We start from the raw sequence: 18,994 nt of genomic DNA on the forward strand, positions 1-18,994 counted from the left end.
CCCAGTCAATGAATTTCAAATAGGTAGAGCAAAAATACTTTTCCCTCTCCTAGAATAGCTATGCACAGAGTAGTTATAGCCCCTCCAATTTGCAAGAGCTTGGTGAACACAGTTTAGATACTTACACTTTTGGCTCAGTCTTTAAATACCCCTTGTCTGCATCCTCAACTGATCTTAGGACTCTTAAGACAAAGGCCTAATTCTAGACACTCATTAATCCATTACTTCAAAAATGCTTACTGACCATGTACTTAGTTGCTCAGTAGATGCTAGTTGGTGCGATGGGCTGTGAGCTTCCACGGGGCAAAGATTGGATTTTAGTCCCTTTGCATAGCAATTGAGAAGGATAGATGGTAGAAAGTAGGTGCTCCATGTGCCTGGCAGTTCAGCTCTAGGAATCCTAATTACAGTCTGGGCAAGGAAGGTGCCCACTACCAGGCATGATCTCGTATCTGAGTTTTGGCTCTGCAAATCACCAGCTGTGTGGCCATGGGTAAGATGCTTACATTGACTATTTCTCTGCTTTCTCATCTGCACAATGAGAATAATAATAATGCCTATGTTATTGGTGAGGATTAGATGAGTGAATACACATAAAATTCTTAGAATGGTGCTGGATACAGTATGCACGCAACAAATGTTAGCTGCCACTCTTATTTATTTGTGTTTATTACCAATGTTATGGATTCTCTGTCATCTGAGGTGTGGTCCTTAAACTGTAAGTTTCAAAAATCCAATTCTGTCAACCTTTTGAAAGTGGACAGACCCAGTCCCCAGAGTCAGATGAATAAAACCAGCTCTCCAGCTTACTGATTAGCAAAAAGAAGTGTAACTTTCAGGTCTACTAGTATTTGTATTCTTTATAAGCATGTCTATATGGGCAGCAAAATGCCTCTCAGAGGTTGCTCAGTTGGCGGGGAGTAGAAGGAAGAACATGCTCGATAATATGAATAGTAGGCGTCCTGGCTCTGTGACAGTCAGCCTCATCTGCCTCCATTATAGTGGAAACTCCTTCTTCACAGTCACCACTCTCAAGCTGGTATAGGGGGCTATCTTCTTTACTAGAAGGTTCTAAAGACGCATCACCTTGGGGGTCACTTCAACCCTCCATTTGCTTTTCATGGAGAGAGACATTCAGTCTTTAGGTATTGTCTTGGTCAGCTCAGGCTGCCATAACAAAATACCACAGATGGGGTGGGGGTGAGGGGGCACTTAAACAACATACATTTATTACCTCACAGTTCTGGAAGCTACCAGTCCAGGACCGGGGTGCCAGCATGGTCGGGTTCTGGTGAGGCCCTTCTTCTGGGCTTGTAGATGGCCACCTCCTCATTGTGTCCTCACAAGGCACAGAAAGGAAACTCTGGAGTCTCTTCTTCTGCTTATAGGGCACTAATCCCGTCACGGGGACTGCACCCTCAGGACCTCATCTCAACCTGTGTCCCAAAGGCCCTGCCTCCAATCCGGTCACATTTGGGGCAAGAGCTTCAATGTATAAATTAGAGGGAGACACAAACATTCAGTCATTCAGTAGGTAACAAGTATGTTACTACCTTTGAGACTTGCTGATGTATTCTGCAATCTTAGCTCTTATCCTTAGGAAAGATACAGTCACTCTTGTTTTTTTGTGGTTTTGTTGTTGTTGTTAACCTTCACCTGAGGATATTTTTTGACTGCTTTTTAGGGAGAGTGGAAGATAGAGGGAAAGACAGAGAGAACCATTGATGTGAGAGAAACACATCGATGGGTTGCCTCCTGCATGAGCCCGGACCAGGGCCTGGGCCAGGGAGGAGCCTGCAACCAAGGTACGTGCTCTTGACCAGATTCAAACCCAGGACCCTTTGATCCACAGGCCAATGCTCTATCCACTGAGCCAAACCAGCTAGGGGTGTCACTGCACTCTTGACCTCAAGTGTCCAAGAGGTAATATACTTGAAATAGAGATGCAAGGTGTAATGAAAATAGCTATAAGAGTCCAGTGCAAATCACACATAATTTACATTTTTATAATAGTCACATTTTAAGAAGTAAAAAGAAACAGGCACTATTAATTTTAATAAAGTATTTTGTTTAGCCCAATAGATCTAAAACATTATAATTTCAACATGCAATCTATATGAAAAAAAAATGAATAAGATAGTTTCCTTTTTTGTGCTAAGTCTTGGAAGTTGGTGTGCATTTTATATTTATGACACATTTCAGTTCAGATGAGCTACATTTCGGGTGCTCAATAGCCAAGGGCCTATGTGGGACAGCGCAGAGCTATCATTGCTTGGTGAACTTAGCTATGTACCCGGGCCCACCTTCTTAACCCTCTGAAACGCAACTGCCTAGTACTGTGCCTGGCATACCACATGTACTCAGCACATTTTATAATTAATTTTCCCATCTGTAAATTGAGAGCAGTCCTATACCTTTAGAGCTATTGTAGGGATGAATAGAACTGACCCATAAAAAGCCATTCCATTTTCTTCATTTAACTACAGTTTATTGAGCCTACCAATTGTCAAAGCACCATTCCAGGAGGCAGGGAGACATCAGTGAACAAAATAAGGATCCTAGAGTTTATAATCTAAACTCTGACTTCATAGAATTTATATTTGGGAGGTATGATAAACAAAAATAAAGTAATAAGTGATATCAGATATTAAAAGTGAGCTGTGAGTCCAGTAAGTGATGGAAAAATAGAGCAGGAAAGGGGATGGTGTATGTATGGGAGGACACTTGGAATTTTAAATAGAGTTGTCAGGAAAGGCTCCCCAAGGAGCCAAGATTTAAAGAGCACGTCATGAAGGTACCTGGGGGAACAGTGTTGCTGGCAGAGGGAACAGCCAATGTTAGGGCCCTGAGGGAGAAGCATGCCCACCATGGAGGAGGAACAGCAAGGGCCAGTGTGTCTTGAGGTGGGAGTGAGAGGGTGTCAGAGAGGTAATGGGGGAGGCAGGCCTGCGCCTTGAAGGTTACTCTAGGGACCTTGGCCTTCTCCAAGGGAGCTAGGGCGCCATGGAGGGTATGAGCAGAGGAATGACTTGGTATGGCTCACAGGATTTTTGGGGGTGCTGTGTTGTGAATAGACTACAGTGGGGAAGTGCTCCAAGGGGAATGCCCTGGCCTCAGGCCTATAAGTGGTTTGGGGAGAGCAGACAGAAACTGACCCACCAGACTTATTGAACCTTATGCCCCAGATACTGAATGGGTGGTCCCGCTGATCTGTTCTGCTTTCCACAAGCTGTGCTGAACAAACGCTGTCCTCCTCCCTCACGTGGAAGTACCAGGAACGCCCAAGGAAAGAAAGGGAGGTTGGGTTTGCTCTGCTGAAGCTTCTCTCATCATTAGCGCTCTTGTCTCCTCGCTGACTATCTTGCCACCCCTTCTTGCCCAAGACATACCAAATGAGATTCTTAGAATCTAGATTTTTTTTTCCCTTGAAATCCCTACATTTGGATTTACAGATATGCCAATATTTGGATTTGTTGAGCTGTAAATGAAACCGGTCTCTCCCCTGGAACTGCCTGGTGAAATGCATCTTTCATGAGGCTTCCGCAGGAGCCCAGCTACACGCTCAGACTCCCGAGCACAAATCAAACTCTGGTTCAACATCAACCATAGGATGCAGGGGCCTCCTCAAGCAGCACGCCTCTGGGAGGACTGCCTGGTGTTTACCCACTGGTGAGCCCTCTTCCAGGAACAGATTAAAAGCTGCCTCACAATTTAGCCACAGGATTAATGCATGGGGGGGGGGGGGGGCGCGGGCGAAGGAGGGGGGTGAGAGCCTCAGACCCCTTTTCCTGGCATCTCCTGGTCTCCCCTCCCCACAGGGCAGTCTAGCCCAGCCTTCTTGAGACAGCCTGCTCCGGTGATCGGAGGGGGAAAGCAAGTGAAATACAGATGCCAAGGAAAAGGATGCCACTCAGCAGCCTCTGGGCTCCTTTCCTGAATCTGAAGTCCTCGGAGTAATCAGCCCAGGGATGAAATGCTTTCGCTCAGAGGGAGCTAGGCCCTGACCTCACCTCCTGTAAAGAGGACAATAAAAAGGAGGGAAAACATTCCAAAGCAGGTTCCAACAGTTATGGCCTCCTTATTGCCTGGCCCAGTTTATGCAGCAGCTGCTCTGTGTATATCCTCGCCTGGAAATGCCATCTCCTTCCCCCCTCCCGCCCCAATGTCCCCAGCTCCCTGTCCATGAAGCTCTTGGTTTAGGGAAGGCAATGACCGAGATAGGGAGGCACCAGGTGGGCAGCCAGCTGTCCCAATTGGCCTAGGACAGTGGTCGGCAAACTCGTTAGTCAACAGAGCCAACTATCAATAGGACTTCTTCAAAATAGACTCGCCCAGGCCGAAAACCGACTTTTGAGCACGGGCCACGAAGTTTCAATCGCACTGTATGCGCGCCCGCACGTGGTATTTTGTGGAAGAGCCACACTCAAGGGGCCAAAGAGCCTCATGTGGCTTGTGAGCTACAGTTTGCCGACCACGGGCCTAGGATATGGGGCTTTTAGTGCTAAAACTAGGATAGCCCCAAGCAAACCAGGACAAGTTGATCCCTGCATCCAGAAGACACACCGGGCCGCTAGTCCGCAGACTGGCTGGTGTCTGGGCCCTGGGGCAGCCTGACCCAGCGGGGAAATCAGCCCTGGAGTCAGGCAGATTTGAATCCAGCAAGATTCATATCTCTGTGCTTTTGTATTCTTATCTGAAAACCAGGATTGGTAGGATTTAGTAAGAGGCTGCCCCCATCACAAGGTTTTGCTCCCATATTAAAACCACCATCTGGCTCTTACACAGTATGTGAATAATTCGAGGCATCTACACTGAAGAGAAGAGACAGCTCCAAGGTCATGCGCCTGGCAAACAGGACTCCAACCTGGGCCATCACTTTCCATTCTGCTACCTCTCACCTCCTAAAGTCTGCACAAAACCCCAGCAGTGGGTAAAGTCTGGGGGTTTCCTGGCATAGGGAGGTGTAGAGAAACCGATTTCCCAGCAAACTCACTCAGCTATCTGCTGCTGCCATGAACCTGGGGCACAGCTTGGGGGGGGGGGGGGGGAGGGGAGAGTGGCGCAGAGGTAGAGTTCTAGATTGCATAATCACACAGATCTGCCCTTGTTGCTCCTATTGTGTACATTCTTTGTTAAAAACATATTTTTATTGATTTCCGAGAGAAAGGGAGAGGGAGAGACATAGAAACATTAATGATGAGAATCATTGATCTGCTGCCTCCTGCACACCCCCTACTGGGGATGGAGCCCACAACCTGAGCATTTGCCCTTGACCGGAATTGAACCCAGGACCCTTCAGTCTCCAGGCCGATGCTCTATCCACTGAGCCAAACCCGGTAAGGTGTGGACATTCTTAAAGCTACACATCTAGCACACCTGCAGGGTCCACTCCCATGCCTCTAGGGTAGAAACTTCAATTCTGGATCACTCCCCACTGCCCTGGACAGAAATGCGGTGAAAGTCACTAACTGCCATTTAACACAACTTGTTGTATTGGGTGCCTTCTCCGAGGAGGTGTGTGGGGTGTGACGCTGGGTCACTGGTGGGGGGGATAAAGCTACAGCAGGGCTGAGAACTCAAATCCAACTAACACTTCTTTCGAGGGAGGCTGCTCTTGGGAGAAGTGCCTTCAGGGCTTTGTCCTTTGCTTGCTAGGCTCCATCTGTGTGACCTTTCCTCCCCTTGTCTATGGCAATTGCCTCCTCTCATTCATTCTCCACAGTGCAGCCGGAATGCCACCTTAAAATCCCCAAGCTTCGCCACCTGTGAGCTGCAATTACATGAATACAAGGAAGGAATTATTCCAGGGGCAGATAAGTTCTAAAGAATGTCTTTAGCCTTCAGCCCTATAGTCATTTGCTATAACAGGGATGAACTTTGAAAACCTCTTACTTCAGAGAAGCCAGTCACAAAAGACCACATATTGTATGATTCCATTTCTATGAAGTGTCTAGAATAGCCAAAACTATGGAGACAGAAAGTAGATTAGGGGGTGTCTAGAGGCAGGTGGGAGAAATGAAGAGTGACTGCTAATGGGTATGGGGTTTTTTGGGGGGGGATAATGAAAATATTCTAAAATTCTACTGTGATGTTTGCACAATTTTGTGAATATACTAAAATTAATTGGATACAATTTAATGTAGGTGAATTGTATTTCAATAAAGTTTAAAAAGGAAAACATAAAAATAAAAGATTTTAACTAAGTCATAAAGAAAAAGCAACAACAGCTGTTTGGAATGCAGTGCTGCTGTAGGCCAAGTCCAAGGTTATTTTACCCAGTTTTAACCGTCCACAGATTTGAGGGATAAGACAGCAAGGCAGTTCCTCTGGGAAGACAGCCCTGACTGACTCTACTTTGAAGTGGTTTTGTTTATATTATTTTTCACAGTGTTTTTCCTTATTAGATCCTTACCCCAGAGTGCTGGCTACAAACTGTCATACTCCTGTGTCCTAGGGATTCTCTCATCACCAGTCAACCTACCCAGTGGCCTAACACAGCTGACAGTAGCAAAGGCTTCACAGTCTAACAGACATGGGGTGACTGGTTATTGCCTTCCTAAGTCTCACTCCTCCCTACATGAGCTCACATGATAGTGACAAAAACCATTTAGATAACACAGCTCCCAGAGCACTGTTATCAACAGGTGTGTGTGTGGGGGGGGGGGGGCACTCATCTATCACACTTGCCTAAGGCTTGTCAGATCTTACATAAATTTAACCTGCACAAAAGTTTCTTTTTCCTTCCTTTTTTTTAATTTGTAATTTTACTGAGCATTTCTGCTTATTTTTAGAACTCTTGTGGTTTTTTTTGTTTGTATTTTCAAATATATTTTTATTGATTTCAGAAAAGGACGAGGGAGAGATAGAAACATCACTGATGAGAGAGAATCATTGATCAGCTGCCTCCTGCACGCCTCCCACTAGGGATCAAGCATACAACCTGGTCGTGTACCCTAAACCAGAATCAATCGGGGACCCTCCGGTCTCCAGGCCAACGCTCTATCCACTGAGCCACACCAGGTAGGGCCAGAAGTTTTCCTTGGGTCTATTTTATGCTGTGATCTTAGACTTGCTGAAGGACTCACTTCCATTCTAGCCCTGCTAATATTGATTATTCGGGTTCAACAGTACACAAGTAGATTGATTTTCCCCCCCTCAAACTAAAAAGGATCGCAGCAGTGTTAGTATATTGCTGTTTCCACTGGTTGGTGTACGCACTGAATAAATAATGGTGTTACCTGGAAAAACTTCGTCAAAAGGAACAGTGATGGAAAACTGGGTAGAGGAGGTCTTGAGTTGCATTCTTAATTACACCACCAATGAGTTAGGGTGGTCCAGTGAATACGTAAGCTTGTCTATGGGGGACCCTCCACCCCCACTCAGATCCATTATTTTTTTTCCATTAACCAAGAACATTTTAGTGGCCTGCATCTTAGGTACAAAACAAACAGGCAGGAGAGGGGGAGGGAGGAAGTGTCCTCTTGCAGAGGAGGGAAGAGGCAATGCTCTTCGCATTCTGCAAATCTCTCCGTCACTTCCTTCTGTAAACCAGCAGGAAGGAAATACATCCACCGGGGCCTCTGCTAATTTGTTCTTAATTTAAGGACAATGAGGCAATTCCTACAACCTTTCTCCCCTCACCAAAGCAAGAGCTGAATCCTCTCTCTCACTACCAGACCAACTAGTAGCTGGAGACGATAGAGGCTGTGGAATGAACTTTTTGCTAACTCCGAGGGACATCTAATAAACACAGCGCTGGTCTTGGAGGTAAGGCAGGAATGAAGTCTCCCTTTCGTTTTACCCTGATTCCTTTCTATGAAATGTTTTCCTACCTGAAAGTTCCACAGCACTCACTCTGGAAATACCTCTAAACGGGCACGCTTCTTGAGCTGTTCCACTAAAAAAAAAAAAAAAAAAAAGAATCGTTGCTGTGAACATTGGCAGAAATACGTCCTAGGGAAGAAAATACCCGTTTGCTTCCTAATGCCTGGCTCTCCTTCCCCAGGTGCTCTGGCAAGAAGGCCACGGGGAAAGAAAACAAACAGCGAACTCTTGTTCTCTCTCTTGTCTCTGCACTGGCAGGGGGCGTTCGCCTTTCACTGTTTTTCAAAGCCTGCAGCTCGGAAGAATGCGAACTGAGCCGGCAGCGAGGAGCCCACCGCGGCCCCGGCTCTGGGCGGGCAAACGGGGCTGGCCAGCGGCCGGCGAAGGCACCTGCGCTCGGGGCGCCCGTCCCGCCGGCGCGGCGGGGCGTTACCAGCGGGACTTAAACCGGCCCCGGCGCGGGGGCGTGGCCTGGGCGGAGCCCGCGGCCTCCGTGGGCCGGACGGGGCGGGGGATCCCGGAGGCTCCGCACCGGGTGGGAAAGCCCGGGTTCCGGGAGCGAGCGCCTGTCTCTTTAAATGCCAGGGGCTGCGCTCCCGCCCGGGGAGCCCGGAGCCGGATCTACAATCCCGTCCCTCCCGCTCCGGAGCTTGTTGCTCGCCGGGCCCGAGCGGGAGCCGCCACCGCCGGGCGGGGGAGCCGAGCGGCTTCTTTCTCCTCCTTCTCGCGCCACACCTCCCCCGAGAGCCGGTGGAGGGGGAACGGCCACCCCCGCAGGAGGCCAGAGGTTCGGGGCCGACGGGCATCGCCCCCCGCCTTCCAGTCCCGAGGCGCCAAGTAGCCGAGGGGGCGAGACATGCGTCGCTGCCCGCTGCCCAGCTTCGCCGCCGCCCGCGCCGGGAGAGGAGGGACCGGGGAGCCCACACCTGCAAACTCGCCCTAGAAGTCTCCGGGTGCGCCGGCCCCCACCCCGATCCCCACGGACTCCACCTCTCGGCGGTGAGTTTGCGCAGGTAACCCGAGCGAAGGGCACGCGCGGGGGGGACGGAGGGGGGGGAGAGCGTCGCCGGGGAGCCGGGGCGTGTGTCTCACCTGCCCGGACCCCGCTACCCCATCCTCGCTGCTTCCCCGGGGGAAGGAGGCGCGGGGAGTGAGGGTCCTCTCTGGGTTAGTTAGAGCCCCGGGTGCCAGCGGCATGTGAAAGGGGGGACTGGAGTAAAGTTTCTCTTCCTCGCCCCTCCTGCCCGGGCTTGGCAGGTTGGGCTCTGGCGGAAGCGGTAGGAGCGGCTGAGAAGGTGGACTTTTGCCCGAGCGAGGTGACGGGCGGGGGCCGGGGGTGGAGCTGGAGTTGCCTGGCTTCCTGAAGCCGCGGCCCGACAGGTGGAGGGATGAGGGAAGGCTCGCCGCCGCCGTAGAATGGCTCCCGGTGCGCGATCCGAACCTCCCTCCCGCCCCTTAGCAAACCGCCCTCTACCCCGAGGGGCTCCTATACGGCTCCCTTGCCTTCCTCTCCCAACAGGTGGTCCCAGCCCCTGCCCGGGGACCGGTGCCAATGACCCCAGTGGTGGTTTCGCTTTCTCCCCTCTCGGCGGCGTGAGCGTGTGTCCGCGGCGTGATGGGCAACCAGGTGGAGAAACTGACCCACCTAAGTTATAAGGAAGTTCCCACAGCCGACCCGACCGGCGTGGACCGGGACGACGGGCCTCGCATCGGGGTCTCCTACATCTTTTCCAACGATGACGAGGAAGCGGAGTCGCAGCCGCCGCCCCCGGGTCCGGATGGCGGGGGCTTGCCCCAAGGGGAGGACGGCGGGCCGCCGCTGCCCCCGCCGCAGCCCTACGACCCTCGGCTGCTCGAGGTGGAGTGCTCCGTGTTCTACCGCGACGAGTGCATCTACCAGAAGAGCTTCGCGCCGGGCTCCGCCGCGCTGAGCACCTACACGCCCGAGAACCTGCTCAACAAGTGCAAGCCCGGCGACCTGGTGGAGTTCGTGGCCCAGGCGCAGTACCCGCACTGGGCGGTGTATGTGGGGAACTTCCAGGTGGTGCATCTGCACCGGCTGGAGGTGAGCAACAGCTTCCTGACCGACGCGAGCCAGGGCCGGCGCGGCCGCGTGGTGAACGATCTGTACCGCTACAAGCCGCTCAGCCCCGCCGCCGTGGTGCGCAACGCGCTGGCGCACGTGGGCGCCAAGGAGCGCGAGCTGAGCTGGCGCAACTCGGAGAGCTTCGCCGCCTGGTGCCGCTACGGCAAGCGCGAGTTCAAGATCGGCGGCGAGCTGCGTATCGGCAAGCAGCCCTACCGGCTGCAGATCCAGCTCTCTGCCCAGCGCAGCCACACGCTCGAGTTCCAGAGCCTGGAGGACCTGATCATGGAGAAGCGGCGCAACGACCAGATCGGGCGGGCGGCTGTGCTGCAAGAGCTGGCCATGCACCTGCACCCGACCGAGCCAGAAGAGGGCGACAGCGACGCTGCGCGGACTAAGCCGCCTCTCGAGCGCCCCCCTGAGCCCTGCTGGGAGGAGGAGGACCGAGAGGCGGTGGTGCACTGATGGGCCAGCTGCATGCAGATCTGTGAGAGGAAGCTGTTGCCAGCAGCCGCTGCCCCCTCTCTCCATTCCTCTACCATCACCTTCTGGGCCGCATCTGGGCTCCTGGGCCATTTGGAAAATAAAAGAGTTGGCGAAAGGCGCAGCCAGCTGTGGCTTGAGCTTTTTATCTTGACAGAGGAGGAAGAGGGTGCAGGTAGGAAGAAAACTTTGGTTGGAGGCACGGCCTGCCCACCCTTGCAATCTGTCTTCTTTCTGAGGTGGGGTAAATTGTGGACATGCCTGGCACTAAGTCCCTGCTGGACCTGGGTCCAAAATCGACCCTTTTTTCGCACACAGGGGTCGAGAAAAATTCGGAGTACCAAGGCCTGCCACTGCCTCCTACCCACTTACCGCTACTCTGTGCTAAGGCCAGAGTGGGGTTGGGGCCTGAAGACAGCCCCATATCCTCTATCCCTGTGGAGCTGTGTGTGGGATCCAGCAGGCTGAGTGATTTATTTTCTGGGCCTCCTGGGAGGCAAGCCTGGAGAAACCAGGACCAGGTCTGGGAGCAACAGACCCAAACCGAGCAGCTGCCTGTGAAGTGGAACAAAATGTCCAGTAAACTTGGGCTACAAAACAAAGAGTTTGCTACCTCCCTCCTCCCGGTCCCCAAGTAATTCATCTTCTGGAGCTGGCTGAGTCTCCTACCCCCTCCTGCTCCACCAGCCACTTCCCAGGTTATAAGTGAATCATTGTCATGGTCCAGCTAGGGGAAGGATTCAATTATGGTTCTGTTTGGCCGCCTTTGTTTCTAGCCTGCTATTGTAGGCATTTACAGCTCTGTTATTTGTTATCAAAGGAGGGAACAGCCTTTTGTGTCTCTGATCTAATTAAACCTGCTCGGCTGTGTTCATCCGCAGGTCGCACATGGGATTGGCTGGTGCCACCCCATAAAGTATCCACTACAGAAGCAGCCAAACAGGTTTGTCCTGGTAGGAATTAGTCAGTCACTCCCACTGAACCCCATTCCTGAACAATGAAGGTAACCTTTTTAAAACGTAAGGCTTTCATGGTGGTCCTGTGAATTTTCATTTTCCCTTCTCATTTTTGTTCTTCTGCTGTTAAAATCTTAGGCCTGAGGCCTACTTCAATGATTAGGTATTTATTTTGGTAGCGACACCTGATGCACACTTAATTCAAAAGATGTGCAGAGTCTTGTTATATGGAAGCAGTCTCCTTGGTGCTTGGAGGACACCCTTCAGAATGCTTTCCCCAGGTAGCTGAGGGCAGTCACAAATGCCAGGCGGTGAGGTCAGTGCCAAATCTGGCAACACTCCTAAAGCACTGGTTCCTGATTATGGGATCTGTTGGCAGCAGGCTGGCTAATACCAGTTGGATCTCCTGCTGAGCTATAGTTTTGCTTTATTATGCGGCTTTAAACATTTTTTACAACCTGTTCCTTGTATTCATGTGAGCTCTTTAATGATGTGTGCCCTGCACTTCAGAATGCAGCTCTGCCGCACAATGACATTGCTAACACTGTCTCAAAAGTTGAGTAAAGTTTTTCTTCCTGTTGGGAGTCATTAGAGATTACAGTGAACATGTCATTTTGCGACCTAATTCTCACGGTTGGAGTAGAGTCTCTACAGTGTGGTCATCCTTGGGCCTCCTGCCTGGAGATCTCTAAATCAAGGCAACAAGACTTGAAGGATATCCTTGTTTACCTTTTCAGACTTGGCATTTGACGCCATAATTTTTAAGACTTCATAGCACTTCCACAGGACGTCATTTCACTACAAGGGCATTAGCCGTGTTCCCTGCTTTTGCAGGGATCTCCAGACAGGTCCTATCACATTGTTAAAGATGAGCCACACTCGACCCCAGTCTGCATCTGTGGAGACCCATGTGTCTCCTGTTGGGAATGTCAGTCTAGTTTCCATGTTTAGTAAGTCTCACCACTTAGTGTGTATGGTGTCTTGCTCATGGAAAAGCGGAGCAAGAGAAACATGGGTACAGGCATTGAGGAGAGCTACTCTACCTAACAGATTTGGATTTTCTTTTATGTTTGGCACAGCAGTGATAGTTGGAAGGAATGACTAACGTGCAGGCAGCAGAAAGGAGGACCAGGCAACACTCTCTTTTCCACTCCCCCATTTCCGTCTCCCTCTTTTGCTCTCAAATGGAAAGTGAATGTCATTGGTCCCGTTGAGGCATAGCAGCGACTATCTGTTGTTGCAAACAAACTGCTTTTTGTGAGAAGTTTCAACGTGATGAAGAACTGTAAGACCTACACCAGTGATCACATTCTGCCTCTAGCAAACAGGTTTTTGATAACAGGAGGAAATAGATCTACACCACTTGCTGCTTTCCCATGTCAAGCAAGCATTTTGTACAGGGTACCAGAGGTGTGAAATTTGTAATGCTTAGGAACTGTGATGCCTTCGGAAGTGTTTGTAGGCTTATTCAGCTTCAAGTAGAGCAGCAACCAACCAGCGAAGGTGCCAAGAAAGGAGCTCTCAGCTCTTCTTCAGCATGGCAGTGTTTTGGGTGAGTTTTTAATCCTAGGCAGTGGCTACATCTGGCACTTAAAACAAAACAAAACATATATATTCAATAATTTTTGTTTCTCCTTAGGATTAAGACTTTGGAACTATTTTGTATTTCGAATTACAGATGCTGTTTGAAGGAAAGAAATACTGATTCTAAGGTCTTTCAGAGGCTCTGGCAGGGATGAGCAGGACATCCGAGTGGAGCGTATGCTAAGTGTAATCAGACAAATTCTATTTTCTTACTTGAGCAGCTATTTTATGGGACTGCTTATGTATGTTCGAGGAGCCCACAACTTCAGCCACACAACTTTTTGTACTGCAAGAACTCAACTTTTTGTAGCTTTTATTTCACATTTAATTTAAAGTAACTATAGCACTAAAATGCCTAGCAGAAGATTTTCCTCCAGACCTGTAAGGAAATTTTATGAAAAAAGATCCTTCAGTGGTTAAAGGTCTCATGTCGTTGGTGCTTCTGACCCCAATAGCACCACTAGACAACACAGCAACCACATGGAAACATATTTTTGGAAGCAAAACTTTAATTTTATACGACATATGCTATGGAGAGTGAAGAAAATTTAAGGATTACTTGTTTTCTATTTTTTTCTTAACAAAATGGAATCCACTGTGTTGAAGACTCTTGATATTATGTGATTGTCTAACCATTTTTTATACCAATAAATTGAAATAAAATCCAGTATGATCATGGTCATTGAATGGACTAGTCTGAAAAGTTATATTTTATTTATGATTTTTAAAAATCAGGGTAACTAAACTTCTCATTGTGTTGTTTTGTTCTTCAATATACTTGTAATCCATGGAGAATTCCACTGATGAACACGATAATTTCCACATGTGTTTTATTTCTCAGTGAACTGTGTAAACTTTAATTTTGTTGAAGGTTGTATGTTAACTCTATGTTATGTTCTCATACCACTTCTTGAGAAGGAAGTTCTAATTTGAAATTGTATCATTTCCTTCAAAATGAAGGGCAATGCTTAGTTAAATAAAAGATTGATAACATCTTTTAAACCATTTCCTCTTTACTATGTCTTATTAAAATAAAATCTGTCAGGTTCTTTTGAAAGATGCTTCGAGGGTTTCCAATAAACCATCTATTAGAGTTAACTGAATTTATATATATGTTTCCCACTTGTATACCTTTTTTCCCCTCACATTTTTGGTCCATATCCAGGTTCCTCAGCTTAACTGCAGTTTTTCTGAGAATATTAGTGTGTATCATATTTTCCAGTGCTCAGCAGACAATTGGATGGATTAATTTAGTGACTGAAAACCCTCATTGCATTTACAGTGTGAGAATGAATGACCCATTGTTTCTAGGCTATTGGTGTTCATGAAAAATGTCTCATGGACATAAATTTCCAATATACATTGATTTTCAGAATTAATGCAAACGTTACTGGAAACCACACACATTTTGGAATCTACACTGGGGAGCTGAGGGACTACGGTCAGTAACCCATGTTGCATCATAGGTAGTTTCAGAGTCCCAGACAGAATGGGCTCAGCGAGTAATTTCATTACAGAAGATGGGCAAGTGTGATCATGCGGCACTGTTGGCATGATAAGGAAGGGGTGCATTTGCCAGGAGTTGGTAAAGGAGCAGATGTGGCATCTGGGACTGGTGTGGGGGAGGCCACCAGCACTCTACACCGGCACCTGGAAATGCTCCCACAATCCTATGAGGTCCTAAAGTCTTGAGTTTTATCAAAAGACTCCTGAGAGACTTTTGAATAGGAAGAAAGTTGGTTGCTGAAGGCTGTAAAGAGCTCAGGTAGCAGTGAGACCCTTTTTCCCTAGAGTGGGAGTCCTTGGTTTGAAATGGTACTCATGGCACAAGGAAGTAGGGGGAGGGAAGCCTACTGGAATGTGTATTTATTCTTGGGTGATTTGGGTGCAATTTTGGTAGGAGCTGCTGTTCCCATTTCTCCTAAGTGGACTGAGCTTGGTTAATGTAGGAAAATGACATGTTTGAAAGCATTTAAAAAGAGCTCAAAATGAACAGTCTCAAAATATGTGCAGAAGGGCTTTTATTTCCTTTTACTGAATTTAGCAAAACTGCTGATTGAACAAATACAGCAATTTTATCTGCAGAGTAGATGCAAGAATGATTAGTGTCCATTTGCAATCACAACAGGGGACTAAGTATTTATGAAGGGTTAAAGGATGGGGAGCCGTCGCCTGGGTATTAGAACATATAGAAGTTAAACAAATGGAAACCTCCAGAGATAGTTTGTACTGCTGAGCTTGTTTCAAAGGGGAAATCAATTTCACTCCTACATAGAGGACAGAGTATGATAAAAGGTGGCTCTGTAAATGCTTGTGGTTGATAGGATTCAAATAAAGTAGATGTGTATAGGTTTAGTTGGAGTACTGTTGGAGAACTTAGATAAAAAATTCTTGAAGGTGCAAATGGTGGAGGAGAATGGGGCATAACTAACATTGATGAGGCACTAACTGGGAGGCTCCCAAATTCCTATTGTCTAACAAAGACAACCTGAACCGTGGTTTCGTTTCTTTTATTATTTTAATCTTTATTGAAATTATTATATATGGCTTCCTTTTCCCCTCATTAATCCCATGCAGTCCACCCCCACCCTCCCGCCCCAGGCTTTCACTACCTAATTGTCCATATCCATGGGTTATACATATATATACATACAAGATCTTTGGTTGATTACCTCCCACCCACCCATGCTCCCCCACCTTCCCTCTGAGATTCTGCACTGTGTTCTATGCTTCCATTTCTCTGGCTCCTATCTGTTCATCAGTTATTTTGGTAATTAGATTCTACATATGAGTGAGATCATGTGATACTTGTCTTTCTCTGTCTGACTTATTTCACTTAGCATGATACTCTCCAGGTCCCTTCATGCTGTCTCAAAGGGTTACATATTGTACTTTTTTACTGCTCCATAGTATTCCATGGTATAAATATACCACAGCTTTCTTATCCACTCATCTACTAATGGACACTTAGGCTGTTTCCAGATCTTAGCTCTTGTAAATTGTGCTACTATGAACATTGGGGTGCATACATTCTTTCTGATTGGTGTTTTGGGTTTCTTAGGATATATTCCTAGAAGTGGGATCACTGGGACAAATGGCAGTTCCATATTTAAATTTTTGAGGAAACCCCATACTGTTTTCCATAGTGGCTGCACCAGTCTGCAGTGTACTAGGGTCCCCTTTCACATCCTCACAAGCACTTGTCATTTGTTGATTTGTTGTAGCCATTCTGAGAGGTGTGAGGTGACACCTCATGGTTGTAATTTGCATCCCTCTGATGATCAATGACTGAGCATTTTTTCATTTGTCTGTTAGCTGTCTGTATATCCACTTTGGAGAAGTGTCTAGGTCCTTTGCCCATTTTTTAATTCGATTGTTTGTCTTTTGTTAAGTTGTATGAGTTCCCTATAAATGTTAGAGATTAACCCCGTATTGGATATATCATTGGCAAATAAGTTCTCCCATGCAGTGGGCTCTCTTGTTACTTTGTTGGTGGTTTCTTTTGCTGTGCAGAAGCTTTTTATTTTGTGGCGTCCCATTTGTTTATTTTCTCCTTACTTTCCATTGTCCAAGGAGATGTATTGGTAAACATGTTGCTAAGAGGGATGTCTAATATTTTGCTGCCCGTGGATTCTTCTAATTTTTTTATGGTTTCCTGTCTTACATTTCAGTCTTTTATCCATTTTGAGTTTATTTTGTGTAAGGTATGTCTAGTTTCATTTTTTTACATGTATCTGTCCAGTTTCCCTAACACCATTTCTTGAAGAGACTTGACTCCATTGTATGCTCTTGCCTCCTTTGTCAAATATTAATTGAGCATAGTGGCTTGGGTCAATTTCTGGTGACGCATAGTTTCTATCCTCATGTAACTTATTTCTTAATAGGTAAGGCAGGATTAGAGGATCCTAATTGTTGACCAAACTGAACGTAGAGTGTCTGACCTAGGCACACAGAATCAAATAGTGTTAAGGCTTGGCAGTCAAACTCCCTGGGTTTCTCTAATACGGGCTCTGCCTACAATTAACCTTGGGAGAAATTATGCACTTGCTTGAAAAAAATGTATTTCCTCTTCTGTACTGTGTGGCTTGTGTCACTGGATTCATTTAACTCTCTCCATCTAAGTTGTATTTTAAAAATAGTATAATTAATATATAATATGTCTTAGTATAATTGAGCTATAATAACGATATCTACTTCAAATGGATGTTGTGAGCACAAAAGAAAACAATGATGATAAAGCCCAAATCAATACCTACTATCATTAACTAGAGAACATTTGGGCTATTGTATGTGTTCAGAAGCCTTATTCAAATTAAATAAAGTTACTGTCTGGGAGAGAGAGGTGTCCTTCCCTTTAGTCTTGGAGAATTTCTTAGCTAGATATAAGACATTGGTAGGATAAGAAAGAGATAGTCTAGTTAACACTTTAGTTGTTTAGCCACTGCTGTCATGTTTCAAATGTCTTGAGCTTTGATCTTTGGCAGATGACCCGTTTAACTATTTTTTTATTATGTTTACTCATTAATTCAAATATTTCCTGAGAACTTTGAAGGTACTAGGTGGTGGAGAGCCAAGGGAGGGGCATGGATAGGGAGGAATAGTGCAGTGATAATATTAACAATGATGAGGTCACCTTGCCCGCACTGCCCTATTTTAATCATCACATGGCCTTCTGGACAGATGTTAATCTTTGGTTTAGAGAAATGAGGTGATTTGTCCATGGTCATTAGCTAATAAATGGCAGCTAGTGGCCTGGAACAGGATTGCTGGTCTCCAAAGCCCCAGGCTGTGGAGGGCCACCTAGAGATCATCTGATACTCCCACTGTTTTGACCAACTCTCCCTTCTTACCTGTGGAGAATACCTTCTTCTTCATCAGCATCTGGTGTGCAGTATTATCTGAATAGCACAGATATTTGCAGCAACTCTCAAGGCAGTGACTCTGGGAGGCAGGAAGAGGAAGAGAGGCAACTCTGGGCCAAGGGGAATTTTACTTCTGTATCAAGAGTAACAATGACAAGCCTGGGGCGAATGTTCACCGCCCTGTGATTGCTCCCACCCTCCCTGTGGCTGAGAACTGTGCCATTCCCTGCTCAGATTGTACTTCTGTCTGCCCGTTTGTGACTTCATTTCCCCCTTTAGGTCAAGGTCTGGTCACACAGGCCTGCTTGGAACCATGGCTCTAACCCCTGACCTGCTGTGTGACCTTGGGCAAGTTAGTAACTTCTTTAAGCCATTTGACTTATTTAAAAAGTGGGGCTAGCCTGGCCGGTATGGCTCAGTGGTTGAGTGTTAACCTATGAACCACAAGGTTGTGGTTTGATTCCTGGTCAGGACATATGCCCAGGTAGTGGGCTTGATCCCAGTGTGGGATGTGCAGGAGGCAGCCAATCAATGATTCTCTCTCATCATTGATGTTTCTCTCTCTCTCTTTCTCTCTCTCCCTTCATCTCTGAAATCAATAAAGATATATTAAAAATACATAAATAAGTAAGTAAGTAAATAAATAAAAGTGGGGTTAGTAGGTGTGCCTACTCCATAGGGCTGTTCCTTGCCTCCCATCAGACAATGTAAATCCAGTGTATCGTGGGGCACTGAGGTGTGGCGTGGTAGCCATATCAGCTTTGCCATAAATGGCTCTGCTACGAATATGATAGAGGACCTTGACCAAGTCCCTGTGCCACTCTAGGGCCCTGGCTCTGCCATTCTGTGTGTGGAGTACCACCTCCAGCAGGAGGGGTCTGTGACAAGATTCCAAGTGCAACTTTCGCCTTTGGGATGGTTATAGAAGTTGCTAGGTGCTCTACTTAATTATAATTAATTAGCACTACTAAGTGCTGATTCCTTGGCTATAGTAAATGTAAGCAAGTTAATAAGGATAATAATAATAAAGACTGAATTTTACAGAGTGCTTTTATGTGAAAAGTAGGGACTATACACAAATATGTTTTTGTACTGGGCAAATTTTGTTATGATCTTATGTTAGGACCCATTCTGGGCCATCGATGGGAAAAAGAGGTGATGATAAGAGTAAATTAAATTAATTTGTGTTTCCTTTTTTT

At 47.0% G+C, this 18,994-nt stretch overlaps 1 protein-coding gene across 3 annotated transcripts; it reads left to right on the forward strand.

The window, feature by feature from the left end:
- The first annotated feature begins 8,322 nt into the window (after positions 1-8,322).
- LRATD2 (LRAT domain containing 2) lies at positions 8,323-14,042 on the forward strand. 3 transcript variants are annotated; one of them, XM_059672719.1, is made up of 2 exons: positions 8,323-8,837; positions 9,344-14,042. In XM_059672719.1, the coding sequence occupies exon 2, from the start codon at positions 9,440-9,442 to the stop codon at positions 10,373-10,375; it is 936 nt and encodes a 311-aa protein (XP_059528702.1). In that variant the 5' UTR covers positions 8,323-8,837; positions 9,344-9,439; the 3' UTR covers positions 10,376-14,042. The 3 variants fall into 3 exon arrangements, 2 of the variants coding, with proteins under 2 accessions (XP_059528702.1, XP_059528701.1); XM_059672718.1 differs by having other exon boundaries at positions 8,324-8,823; XR_009449644.1 differs by lacking the exon at positions 8,323-8,837 and having other exon boundaries at positions 8,998-10,568; positions 11,275-14,042.
- The last annotated feature ends 4,952 nt before the right edge of the window (positions 14,043-18,994 follow it).

Source organism: Myotis daubentonii, chromosome 17 (genome assembly GCF_963259705.1).
Source record: "Myotis daubentonii chromosome 17, mMyoDau2.1, whole genome shotgun sequence".
NCBI classification, from domain to species: domain Eukaryota; kingdom Metazoa; phylum Chordata; class Mammalia; order Chiroptera; family Vespertilionidae; genus Myotis; species Myotis daubentonii.